Source organism: Neopsephotus bourkii, unplaced genomic scaffold (genome assembly GCF_033783945.1).
Source record: "Neopsephotus bourkii isolate Nb327-2 ecotype Australia unplaced genomic scaffold, CSIRO-AGI_Nbou_v1 NB_1767, whole genome shotgun sequence".
Classification (NCBI taxonomy): domain Eukaryota; kingdom Metazoa; phylum Chordata; class Aves; order Psittaciformes; family Psittacidae; genus Neopsephotus; species Neopsephotus bourkii.
This window is the reverse complement of record NW_026902241.1, coordinates 3,398,725-3,412,115: the sequence shown is the minus strand read 5'-3', so window position 1 is coordinate 3,412,115 and position 13,391 is coordinate 3,398,725. Positions and strand designations below refer to the sequence as shown.

Sequence of the window (13,391 nt, the reverse complement as noted above, 5' to 3'; positions counted from 1 at the left end):
TTAAAGACCACAGCAGTCTGAGTAGTGTTAAGTGTAATCTACAGATGCATAGCACTGCGCAGCTGAGTTCATTGGGAGGAAGCTTGAGACACCATCTTCTGAAGTAGTATCCTGTGTGTTTGGGCTTTGTTCCATGTTCTCTTCTGATCATCACATCATGCTCTTCCCAATTTTACCTGTGGAGCTGCTGATCTGCTCTTCAGCAGTAAGAATGAGAAAGTTCAAAGCAGTACGACATATATGAACCCAGTGGCTGTCTGGTGGGATGTACAGTCTCAGGGTTGAGTAGGTTCTGGTTTACTTTTCATGGGAATAGCAGGACATTGTGTATTTCATGGTCACGACATAAATCACTTCTCTAAGTGTGCAGTTGTGGAAAAAACCCTAGGGAGCTGATCCCATGGATAGGACAGTGTATAGTAACAACAGCTTTAAAAAGAATATTTCACTCAAGGCAGTACAAGATGCAAAATATGCAGAAGAAAACTCTGCAGGAGACTTTTTTTTTCCCTCCCCCTTCTTTGAAGACTTTTACTTCCCCTTTCCCTAGTGTGGAGGACGTCAAAATTTATGGCTTGTAGTACGCCTGGAATTAGAGAAATGGGAGGTGCAGTTGGCAAGAAAGAAACAAGCTCAAATTATCTGTATATGCCAACCTCTAAAAGTAATCTTCTTTCTTTATCTCTGCAAGCCAAAACAGTTTTCATTATTTTCAAGCTTATTGAAAATAATGATTACAAGCACATTTATAGCTACCAAGAAACTGATTTTCAAGATATTAGAACGAACAGGTAATTAATTGTTCATTCTGATCAGCTAACATTTTTCAGTAAACTGCAAAATGTCTTTTTGTCCTCTGACACTGAGACTTGAAGTGATAGAAGGGGATGGTATAAAAGACAAGCATTTGCCAGTGCTAGAGAAGCCAAGGACGTGCAAAGAAAACAGATTAATTTAGCAGCAAATAGGCAAAGGCCACGGAGAACAGTTTTTGCAGCAGATATCTTTCATAGCCAGCAAAAGGCCTGGAGTGAGAGTGTTCTACTGAGATAACCTCACATTTTAGTACCTAAACAGTAGCAGCATTCTGAATCTTTGTAGGCACATCAAGGTCTTATTGAGGGGAGCAGCAGCAGCAGAGTGAGAGTCCATTCAGTCCTTGCCTTCTGAAACATGCAACATCGTGGTTTTAAAAGTTGTTTCTTAATTAGATCAGAAGGAGTGAGCAAACAAAACTGTTAATGTGAAAGGCTAATAATTGAGTTTATGTCATTAATAGCATCTAATTCAAGCTGAAGTGTGGGAGGAAATTTAGTCGTTTAAAAAGTATAAAGATCAACATCATGTCAAACCAGTGCTCTCACCTTATTTAAACAAATTTTCTCATGTTAAAAGTTCTATCAATCTACAAGTGATTTGAAAATGAGTCTCAGTATATACATTTGCCATGCATTTTTTACAAGGAGCTGGAATTGAGTACTTGTCAAGGACAGGAAACACAACAATTAAAGCAGTTATGAATACAAGTATAACTTACATGGTCTAGTGTTGTCATTTACTTTGAAAAAAAATTTAACAGCAAACCATTGGTGGATGGATTTTCAGTTTTGTTTTGCTTGGGTTTTTTTTCTTCTCTATTTGAAGCACTGCTTCACATCAAGAATGAATCTGGTGATTCATTCATTCACTGGCATTGCAGTTTCATCAAGCTTTGAAGCTTTTTTTCAGAAGTGCAGAGTACCAGTAGGTCTTTGTTGTCTAAGGTATTCTGTTACATCCACTTTTCCAGTTCAGCAGTCGTAGGAGCCCTTACAATTTCAATGCGTGCAGAGTATACCTGGGTGTGAGGATTTGCATGCATTTCTGAGGAATGGTGAATAATGAAACTGGCTTCAGACAGTCTTCCTGCACCCCTGCTCTTTCCTGGTGCTGACCAGTTTCTACCCTCCTGTCATCTTTCCTCACCTGATCCTGTGAACTGACAAAGAGCAGCCTCTGGATATGCTTGGATAGTGTATTTTACTCTTTTTTCCAGATTTAAAAAGATCTGTTTATACACTAAAATCTTGGTTGGTTGTGTAGAAACTGCAGCTTATGCACTGAGAAATATGAAAACTGCAGTTTCTAAAGGAATGGCAATCCCATGCAATGAAAAATGAAGGTGTCCTGTATTATTTACTAAATTCTCTTACTGCTTGTACCCTATCCTGTGGGTTCAGGATTCCGTCCAGTAAAACATGCAAAAACATGCCAAAATCTAAAAACTTGAGTACGGTTGCCAGGCAAGTGCTTAAATACTTTGTTTTCCTAACCCATGAATTTCTCTGAAAGATTGTATTAAAAATATACATGTAACAATGATCATACATTAAGCTAAACGAAGAGCAGGCTAGAAAGACCAGGAAGAAACTCAGTGCTGATGAGCTGTACTGTGTGTCTCTTTCTGGTTTGAAAGCCAGTGGAAACACATAAAACCATACATTATTGAAGAAAGCAGCACTCTGAGCACATAGCAGTACATTATATTTAATTTGTATAGTGAGACCTGTTGGTATCTTGAAATCCTAATGAGGCATATGGGAGATTGTTCTGTAGTTTCAGCTACATTTACTATTGTGTTATCTTTATTTCACTTGTTTTTAACAAAATCTTAAAAGTGTAATTGAAAACCCATTCTGCATCCATTGGCATGCAGTTATTCACAGAGCGCACCTAACTTTGGATAAGAGACAGTATTATTGAGGAGCAGTCTGAAACAAGAAAAGCATCAAAAGAAATGGTTTATGCACTGATGAGAGCCTCAAGCTGTTTTAACTAAACTGTTAGGGCCATAAACCTGGAAAAAAACCCGAAGGTACTAAGGGAAGCCTGAGCAGAAAAAAAAAGGATTCAATCAAGACATTTTGTTGCTGTTGTGATTGGAGCAGACTTGTTTCCAAGAAGCCAGGGCAGCTTTCCCTTCTGGAGACAGTAGAGGAGAGGAATTTGTACCATTGACACTCCCATAACAGTGGCAGCACCTGCCCAAACAAGCAGGTCTTGGCTATAAAACCCCAGGCATTTAGAAACTCTTGCAGGTGTTTGTACAGCTTAAATTTTACTTTGCTCAGATTTTCCTTACCACAGTGAATTAATTTAGTTGGAGGGCCTACCAGCAAACTGAGTCACGATGCATACAGAGACATTCACAAAGATGGGGTGTTTGGTCATTTGTTCACCGGGGTTTGCATGCGTAATTTATATTTGCTGGAGGGAAGAGGAAACAAGACACAGCATGCTCCCTTTCCACAGCAAACCCTTTGCTTGTTGCAGGCAGGCAGCTTGCAGTGCGCTTGCTCTGTGGCCTCGCGAGCACTGACAAAGCAGCACTGAACGAGCGTGGCAGCAAATTATTAACTGAAACGATTTGACTTCAATAGATTTTTTTTCCCCCAGTCTAAAGCTTTTGACTGCTATTTGGTTTATATTGCAATTGAGAGTTGTTATCACTCGTAGCAATACCGCAGTGTCATTAGGAGTCACCAAAGTCTATGGGCTTGTGTGTCTGATTTACTAGATGTTTGTGAGGTGTATGTTTCTTTTGTACCTTTACTGCTGCCTTTCTTTTTGAGAGTTTAGTGCAACTGGTTGCTTTTTAATGGGTTTGCTGGTGGTTCTTTATTCCAGATATTTTATATGTACCCAGGATGAGGTCTGGCTCAACACTTTGTACCCTGAGAATGGCAGTGTATAGTCTGCTTTCCTCTTTCTTTCACTACATGTGTCCCAACTGTTAATGTTTTTTTTGCTGCTTCCAGTTTCTTGCTTTGTTACTTCATTGCCCATAATATCTCATTTGTTTGGTTTTGATCTATTTCCGTTCAACGTACATACCTGTTCAGAAGATGATTGGAAAGGCTTAGCTATATGAAGTAGGAGTCATGATGAAGCCCCAACTGTCTGCAGCAAGACAGTAATAGATGTCTTTTATATTGTTCTTAAATCAGGTGGGCCTAATGTGGAGCATGCTTGCTGGCAGCTGTAGCTGGCCTCCAGTGTGTCATGGTTTAACCCCAGCTGACAACTAAGCACCATGCATCTGCTAACTCACTCCCCCTGCCTGCAGTGGGATTGAGGTAGAGAACTGGGGAGAAAAAAAGTGAAACTCATGGGTTGAGATAAAGACAGTTTGATAAGTAAAGCAAAAGCCGTGCACTCAAGCAAAGCAAACCAAGGAATTCATTCACCACTATCCATCATCAGGCAGGTGTTCAGCCATCCCCAGGACAGCAGGGCAACATCACAAGTAATGGTTATTTGGGAAGACAAACACCATCACTATGTATGTTCTCCCCACTTCCTTCTTCCCCCAGGTTTATACGCTGAGCATGACACCATGTGGTGTGGGATATCCCTTTGGTCAGTTGGGATCAGCTGTCCTGGTTGTGTGTCCTCCCAGCTTCTTGTGCAACCCCAGCCTGCTCACTGCTGGGGTGGTGAGGGGGCAGAAATGGCCTTGGCTCTATGTGAGCTCTGCTCAGCAGTAATGAAAACATCCTTGTGTTACCAGCATTGCTTCCAGCACAAATACAAAACATGGCCCCATACTAGCTACTATGAAGAAAATTAGCTTTATCCCACCCAAAACCAGCACATAGGGTTGCAAAGGCATTTCTTGCCTTTACAGTCTTAGGTGACCTCCTTCTAATTATTTAGTTTTATAATTCTGCTGGGGCATGTGAAGGGCTGAACCGCCTCTTCAGCAGTGCAGGTGCTTCATTCTCTCTTAATTCACTAATTTTACCTAGTTTATCAGGACTGTGATTTATTGGCCAACTCTTGTGCTGCTGGATAAGCATGATGGTTAGTGCTATTAGTAAAGGGGCTGGGTTTTGAATGGGAGTCCCAACAAAAAGTTATTGGTTGTTGAGGACTTTATTTCACTTCATTTATGTTTAGAAGGCAAGTTATAAAAATTCAAAGCAATGCATGCCAGCATCTTTAATGCCATAATTTGATTACCTGTGACTGTAATACTCTTTCAGTAGTAAAGTATGGTGCTGTGTCATTAGGGTGAGTAAGAAGGTGCATGAGGAAGTGCAAAGCTGTACAGGCTTTGCTGGAATGAAGTGTATGTGGTACTTGTTTGCACTACATCATTGAAAAACTCTGGTGGCTCTTGGAGTGCAAGCCAGCTCTATGCTTGTGCTTCATTTGTTTCCAACTGCCAATTCTGTGCACCCTTCTTAAAATCAAGTGCGACCCATAGTCTGGCAGAGAGAAAGGCTGAAGTTGCAAGTGGAACTTGAGAAGAAGTTCATTGTAGTTGCCACTTAGGGAATAAAATGGTCTAAGCAGCTGAACTGTGAGTATGTAGTCCAACTCCACAGGGAGAAAATGTTGCGCTAGAGAATCATCTGTAAGGCTTTACTCTTAATTCTCCAATGAATTGTTGGGAATGACGATTGCAGATGATTTGCTTAGAGCAGCGGTGCAGCTTTCTTTGCAGATTACTCAGGTCTGAGTTTTCTGCAGTTACTTAAGGACAGCCATTTGCTGAGGTTCAAACACTTTGTAAGCAGCATATAAAGTGTTGTAATTATTTTTTGTCTGCAGAAGTTCTTGGTACTTAGTTTGTTCTTCATTCAGCGATTGGCCTTTTGTTTGGAAAAGACCCTGACTCAGTCTGCGATGGGATAACCGCATGTTGCATAAAAACACAATGAGGCAAAGCAGAACTGTGCATCACAGTCCTGAGCTAGCCTGAAAGCAGTGCAATGCTCCTGAGCTGGAGAGGGCAGGAGTCAGCCCTGGGGATCCTGCAAGCCTGATCTCACCAGGAGGCTGAGGTGGCCCTGGGTGAGGGTTATGGTCCCCACTGTCCTCTCCTGAGGAAAATCTCCAAGCCTTTTGCTTTGAACAATGGAAAGGATGAGCATTTTACAGCTATTTGACAGATCCTCAGAATTTGGATTTGTTGCCCTTTAAATTGAAGAGTCACTGAAACCAGAACCACGTTTCTGCTGTCCGGACAGTGTGCCAGGGCAAAACCCACCTTCTATCCCAAGTGCTGGTTATGTGGCAGGAACCCACTTGTGTCTTTTCAGCAGAACAGCTGAGCTTTGCAAGAACTGGCTGGAGCTCTGCAGCTGGGCTGGAGCCTGGCCCAACAGCCGGAGCTGTTAATGCCATGACTGAAGCCTTTAATTTAACCCCTTAGCAGCAGTTGTGCTGATTAGTAGTGGAGCTGTCCGATGTCACTGTCATACCATCACCCTTCAAAGGAAAACTTGCTGCAGCAGTAATCCCAGAGAGCACAGCTTCCATTTGCTGCACCACCACTTGGGTCATTACTGTTAACTACTCCCTATATGGCATAAAAGTTTCTAGTCCAGTTACTTAAATGTAAATAGAAAATTAAGAATATTTCTATCATTACTTGTGTAGGTACAGATTTCTGTCATGAATGTGTAGAAGACAACAATCACGTCTTAATATTGCCAAACAAGAATGTTGTGTATCTTCTTTATAAATACACAGAATTGTACCAAATGGTGTAATGGCCTTCAGTAATAACTTCTCCTTCTGATGGGAACAATTTTCCATGTTGTATTTGGGCCTGAAAAATGCAGTACAGTGCTTCAGAGTTAATTTGAAATTCCATTTGATGATAATCATCATGTGATGGACTGTGATGAAATCTTAAATAAGGATCTGGCCTAAAACATTAATCAAATATAGGCTTCAATTTCAAAGGTAAAGAGAAAATGGCTAATTTTAAATTCTCTTTATCAAAGGCAGTTTTTATAGCAGGGAGGATGTATAAATACAGACTAGCAATTTGTGGGCTAATCCTTTTTTGCATTAATATGGTTACTTTGTTTTCAGTTCTCTTTCAAGAACTGAAAACAATTAATTTAAGAAATTAATTTCTCCCTTGCTTTCTAGGAGACTTTGAAGTCAGCATCCAACTATCCACCTTTGCCTCTCTTCCATCACCCCCTCACATTCCTGGAGTGTGTTTATGCAAGTTGGGAGCAAGCAGTTCAGGCCTAGCTCTAGGGAATGAATTCATACTATTTATCTTAATTTTCACATGCTAAGGTTCACATACGTTCACATACCTACATAGTACACAAAACCAGTTTAAGTTAAATGTCAATTCTGCTTTCTAAATTGTTAGAACAGTCAGATTTAAAAAAAAAAGTACAGCTTTTCCAAGTATGACCAGTTTCTTTCGTGCTTTAGGTGAGCCTTCTTTAAAAGGAACCTGAAAGAAACGGCTTCTTCAGAATGTGTTTATTGTATAAAAAAGATGTTAGCAAACAGTCAGTTCCGCGTATGCTGGCAGAAGTTTGTCTGATACAAGTTTTGTTCGAAACATTTTCTCATCTGTATTTCTTCTGTTTCCACTGTCAAAGCAGCTGAAATGGGCGTCAAGACGCCACCAGCCCATCATGTTCATAAGTTTGTATGAAATACACAGCATTTATAATGTTGTTACACCTTTCTGAGTGGGGTCTTCTCATGAATATAGGAGTCACGAAGGGGGACTGGATTAAAAGCATGCAACTGAAAGTGCAAATGGGCAGGAAAGGCCTACTGAGTCTTAAACACTGAGAATGAATGGATTGAAAGCTGGGCTGCAAGGCTTTCTTCTGGTGAAGACCTGAGTTCAGGATGTCTGCATTTTTGATTTCGCAGCTGTTGATGTTTTTAACCTCTGAAAGAGGAAAAAAGACATACACTTTTACTGCCAGTAGGAAAGCAAGAATCCATTTTGCCAAATGTTTAAAGCTTTGACATAATTCTTTTTTTCTGAAAGGATGCAGCAGGAAGCTCTTTAAATTTCTTGATGGAAAGATGAGAAAACCAGTAACTATGCATATGGGCACAGCCTCATGATAAGACTGCTTGCCAGAGAAGTGGGGTAATGTGTCTCAGTTAAACTCTCTGTTACATGTTCTACTGCCATTTTTTCTGTTTCTGTACAGAACTCTTTCACTTCTCTAAAAAAAACCAAACAAACCAACAGCAACAAAAAAACCCACAACAAATACCCCCCCCCCCGCAAAAAAAATAAAATCCGTTTCCTGAGCAGTAATGCTAAAACTTTCATAAATTCTGTGCTGGGTGGGAGAAAGTCTTAAATTTGCCCGCAGTGCTGTCAAGTTTGGTTTTGCCCACCACAGCTAAAGGAGCCAACGAAAAGAGTTGGATCTCTTTCATATATATACTTGGGTTTTGTTTTGAGTCTCTGTAATGTGAGGTGTGTCAAGGAAAAGAAATAGAATTAATTTTACTGCCATAGCCAATTTCACATTACAGTGACTGTAATGATGGAAGTTTCTGAAACAAAATATACTGCACGTTGTCAGTTTGACATACATTAGAAATAAAAATAAGTGTGAAGAAAGTTTTAAACTAAAATATGCTTTGTTTCATACAGGATAATTTCAGTGACTTTTGCTTTGTCTGCTTTTCAACAAAGTAAAACAAGTCACTGCTTTCCCAGCATTAAATTAATGCAAAGTTTTGTTTGTTTGTTTCTCCCTGAAATTAATTGGGACTTCATTGCTGATATTCCATGCATCTGTGGTAATAGTAAAAAAAAGAAAAAACAAGTTTCTGATTTCTTTAATAAGTAATACTTTCTTCTGATTTACCTACTCCTGAATTTCACCAGGGTTTTTAAGGCCTTTGTAAATCAAAGGGGTTTCATAAATCTTCTGAATAATTCATTGGTAACTTATTGTTTGATGCAACATAAGTGAAAACAACAGTTTTTAAATGTTTGCTAGCACAATAAATGATTATGTGAAAGGGAGTATAATTGCAGAAGTTCATTGGTATGAGAGTAACAACCCATTTCACAAGAATCTCTGAGTCTTGAGTGTATTGATTGATTCAGTGTGAATGCTTCCATTCATTTGAAGTATAGATCTTTCGAAATTTCACATGCTGGAGGCACGGATATCCATATGTAGGTGCACAAAAACGGTATCAGTACAAATATGACGTAGAGTGGACTTGGGTTAGCCTCTTTCCGTGGTACGTCTGAAAGGATTTATATCATGGCCTTAAAAGTTTCCTGGAGGCATTGGTCTTACCCTGAGTTCCCTTTCTCCTTCCTTGCCACTTTTCAAAAAGAAAAGACATCTTGTGTTGTTCTTGAAAGTATTGAAGACAAATTGAGAAAAAGGCAAATAAGCTTAATACAAACATAGTACGGTTCTATGTGCATGTAAATTAAAAGCTAGTGAGAGCTGAAAAGTGTTTCATAGAAGGATGTGGAGAACATCACTGATCCTGAGGAATGTGCATCCTGAATTTGAAGAGCACATAAAAACAGAACAGGATCATCAATATTCAGGAAGAAGTTTTACATATTCTGCCATGGCTTTCAAGGCAAGGAGCTGCTTGTGGTTATTTTTGTCTTATTAGTGGTGATCCACCTCAAAACAATCTGCGTTCGTGGCCCTGCAGTTCCAGGGAAGCAAGGTACAGAGTGGTGGTAGGGGGATATGTTGTTCAGAGAGGTGCTGACTTCCTAAGTAATTAAGGATATGGATTCAAGTGGTGACTGAGGGCGAGGTGCCCACAAGCTGCCATCACCTTCCTCACTGGAGCACCAGTAGCTGGGCAGGAATCTGTACTTGGCTGACCAGACTGTTCCAACTCCAAAGAACACTGTAACAAACTACTGTTTGTTTGTTTATTCCTTTATTTTCTTCTTTCCTCATGTAATTTTCCCACAGGCCAGAACTATCTCCCTTAGGGAAGTGGTGACTATTACCTGGGCCCCTTGTTTTGGGCAGTGGCTAGTTGGGCTTTGTGTCACACCTCCCTCACCTGTATCACGTCCTGAGCCCTCTTTGCCTTCATATTTAACCATTCTTTATGTGGTTTGTTTGGGGGTTTTTTATCCCTCTGAAACTTAACAGCTCTTTCTGATGCCACAAACACCCTAGCTATCTTAAAGGCCTCCCTAGAAATGCATCATTATTTCTCCTCACAAAAGTTCTTTTTGGCCTTACCTGTACAATAAAAGTCAATGCTGACAGACGTGAAGAGATTTAGCAAAGAGCAGGTCTTGCTCATCCTGTTTATACCAGCAAGAGCTCCAGTATAGATGCAGTTATGCCAGCACAAGAGTGCTTTACTGTTTTACCATTTGGGTAATGGGTGTAAAATACGTCAATCAGAGACGTGCTGTGTCCTAAACAAATATATACACCTTTATATTAATATGGTTTTAGCTCAGAAGCAACTACTGTAGTTTTGGGCCTGCTACATCTTGTTTGGAAAATTGATCAGAAGGTATTTGATTTCCCCACTGAAGAACACTGTGTTTCTGTATTGACTTTCCTTTCTCTGAAGCCTATTGTTGTTATTTTTTTCCCTTTGTGCCGTAATTTAGCTGGATTCAGCCTCTGATTGTTACAATTGGATTTATGAGTTATCACTGCCTCACTTTTCGGTGTTACAGGGCTTTACAAAAGCTGCAGTTTCTTTGTAATTGCTAATGAATTATGGTTTTCAAAATCATTGTGGAATGTTTTTCAACCCCTGTGGCTTCCAGCCTTAGTGTTGTATGCAGTGCATTTGTGATGGACAAAAAAACGCTCCTGTTTTTACACTTGGCAGAGGGGAGAATGTCAAACGCTTCCCCCATGACACGTTACGTTCAATAGATTTCAGCGTTTGCAACAAGCTGAGAGGCATGACTTTTCCTTCCTATGTAATACTAAAAGCAGACATAGGAGTGCTGTAGCAGTGTGTTCTCTCTAAAGCTGCTTTTCATCAGTAGTTAAGCTAAGTGTTTACCTACATCTGTACTGCTGTCTGAGGCACTGAGACACTTTCACCATTATTTCATGTGTAGAAGTATTTTTTGCTTGAAATGCCATTTTTTTAAACCATTTTTCCCACATAGCTCGTTTTCTTGATCCAGAATTTTGCTGCTGCTGCTGCAGGATGTTATCACTTAGCATGTGTCAGCTGTGGCTTGAATGTGCAGGAGTAGTGGAGCAGAAGGGCTTCACTCTTCACTGAAACGGCTAAGGGGATGGTTCAGAGGTTGTGGTTTGAGACCCACAATGGAACTTTTACTGATCTGTACCACTAGAAACTCACTGAGATGATTAATTCTTTCAAACACTTGCTGAGGTGGTTGCCACAGGTATAGGTCTTTTTAATGTCTTTATCCTGACCTGTGACCCATACCTAGTGACTTGTAGGCAGTTTCCATTGCACACTGCATACCTGTGCTGTCTCTGCACAGGGGCTACCCTTCACCTTCTCCAGAAGCACTGCAGAGGTTGAAAATGTGTCTGGTGGAGGTCTCTGGGAAGTGCAATTGCTTTCAAAATAAAGCAAACTCTAAAAGACCTTCAGTGCTCTGGCTATCTTTCAGATGTAGCTTTGTTTAATAATTTCAGAAGCTACAGTAGTACTGATCTGTGGGCATCTGTGGAATTTCTCTGGGCTTGGTCCAGCTTCTGCTTGACTAGAGGAGTGCTGTTGGATTTGTCAGTAAGTGAATGTGGTCAGCTTTTCATGCTGGCTTCCACTCAAGGACTTAATTTCCCTTTTTGTGTTATAAAATCAGCAAAAGCAGATACACAAACAATGCATGGTCAGGCAAAATCTCCCAGTAGAGCACTGACCCTGTGTCAACCTCATATAATAGCAAACGCATGGCTTAGAGCTGTCCTGTGCCCTCCCAGCTGCTGTGGCCAGCAATGCAAACTGAGTCAGTCTGGTGATGACAGGGTAGGTTCCTCTCTACTTTAGGTCTTGCAGACATTCTGGGCGGGCTAATCCAACACTGCTTCATAGCAGTCAGTGCTAATTTCCTGTTTAGTGTTAAAAGGCTTCATTTCCAGAAAATCGTGTCTAATTTTTTTTTATTAAATCTTAAGAACATTTTGTCACCCTTTTTGTAAACAAAGGGCATAGGAAGTACAATTTCACAGAGATAAGAGATTTACATGTAGGCTGAGGAATGCATGAACCAAAAGACCTCCAGTACTGAGGAATAAATTCATGTCCTTTTTCTTTTCCTTTTTAAAGTGTGTATGCTACTGTGGTTGCTTTCTCAGCTACGATGGCTTTTTGGTTACAGTACTCACTTGCAGTAACTTCACTACAGGTAGGACTGGCTGAGAATAGCCATAAGTAGGTTCCCCTGTAGTTTCACATGCAGATCAACCAGCAAAGCGTACTGACAACTATGATTTCTTCCTCCATTCAAATTGGAGTTTTCCCATTGGCTTCAGCAGGACTTGTTAGTAGTATGTGCCTTTTAGGCAGCTGGCTTGCAATCTTAAATTAGATATCACCAGTGGGACTTGCCTCATCTAACTGGAGGCAGCTGAAACCCATCAGGTGAGTTGTTCTGTAAGAGTTCCTGTCTCTCTACATTGACTGCAAAGGGAACCTGGATAACTAAGTCCTGGAGTAGATGGTTATATCCTAGGTATTTGAAGGAAGATGATTTAAACTGTATCCTGTTGACAAATTTCTGTGTGAGAAACTGGCCTTGCTGACATGTGTCTGAATCCTCTCAGTATTCTTAGCTCAGAGAATGCCCTTTTTATGTCAGATTTTCCCCGTGTGTTCTTCCTGAAGGTAAACTGTGGGAATTTGCACTTGATGTTATCTAACAAATTTTGTGATGACCTAGTGAAAATAATACATTCCTCTTTCTATTTTGTCTTGAATCATTTCAGTCTGGCAGTTTTACCTTTTACCTTATTCTACATTCTCCAGCGATACAGATGGCATTACATGTTTTATTGGAATATTTCAAAATTTATCCGAAAGTATTTCCTTCTGGAGACTTCGGTGTTTCTCATTTGAATGTTAGTAGTCCTAGGTTCTGGTACCCTGTTTCATATACCTTTTTTCTCCCCTGCAGATGTCTTGTCTTTAACATTTGGATATTTCATTAACCAGGCATTTGTTCTGTTTTAGGAGAAACCTGATGCCAACCCCACATCTTTACAGCTGCGATCCCAGATTGAGGTACACACTTTGATTTTGATAATCCGTTTTTGTTTGTTTGTTCTTCAATTTCATATTCTGCATGAAATGGATAAAGGCTGCTCTTGTGTCTGCTCTCACTGCTGTGTGCCTTATCTTGCAGGAGTCACTTGGTCTCAGCAGTACCGCATCAACACCTGACACTGAAAGAAAGTAAGTGGAGTCCCAGGAGGGGAGGGAAAATCTGATACATTTTATTTCTCCCTCAAGTAAACTCCTTTTAGATTGTATTGGTGTTTTGTGATTTCAGATCAAGCAGCTATTAATGAAACCGGTTTTGGAACCTGTTCCTTATCTCATTCTCTTTTTGGCCTTTTGTTGTTTTGGGGGGTTAAATCAAGGGAGTTATTTTTTCTCCCCTCTAT

The 13,391-nt window shown here is 40.3% G+C and overlaps 1 protein-coding gene across 7 annotated transcripts in view; it reads left to right on the top strand.

Annotated features, from left to right (window-relative positions):
- The window catches only part of LOC133225774 (SAM and SH3 domain-containing protein 1-like), a 546,087-nt gene that overhangs the window by 469,629 nt on the left and 63,067 nt on the right, over positions 1-13,391 (top strand). For all 7 annotated transcript variants that reach the window (XM_061378537.1, XM_061378535.1, XM_061378540.1 and 4 more), the window contains 2 exons: positions 12,958-13,008; positions 13,130-13,179. In XM_061378537.1, the coding sequence (XP_061234521.1) occupies positions 12,958-13,008; positions 13,130-13,179 (101 nt within the window). The remainder of the gene's footprint in view (positions 1-12,957; positions 13,009-13,129; positions 13,180-13,391) is intronic.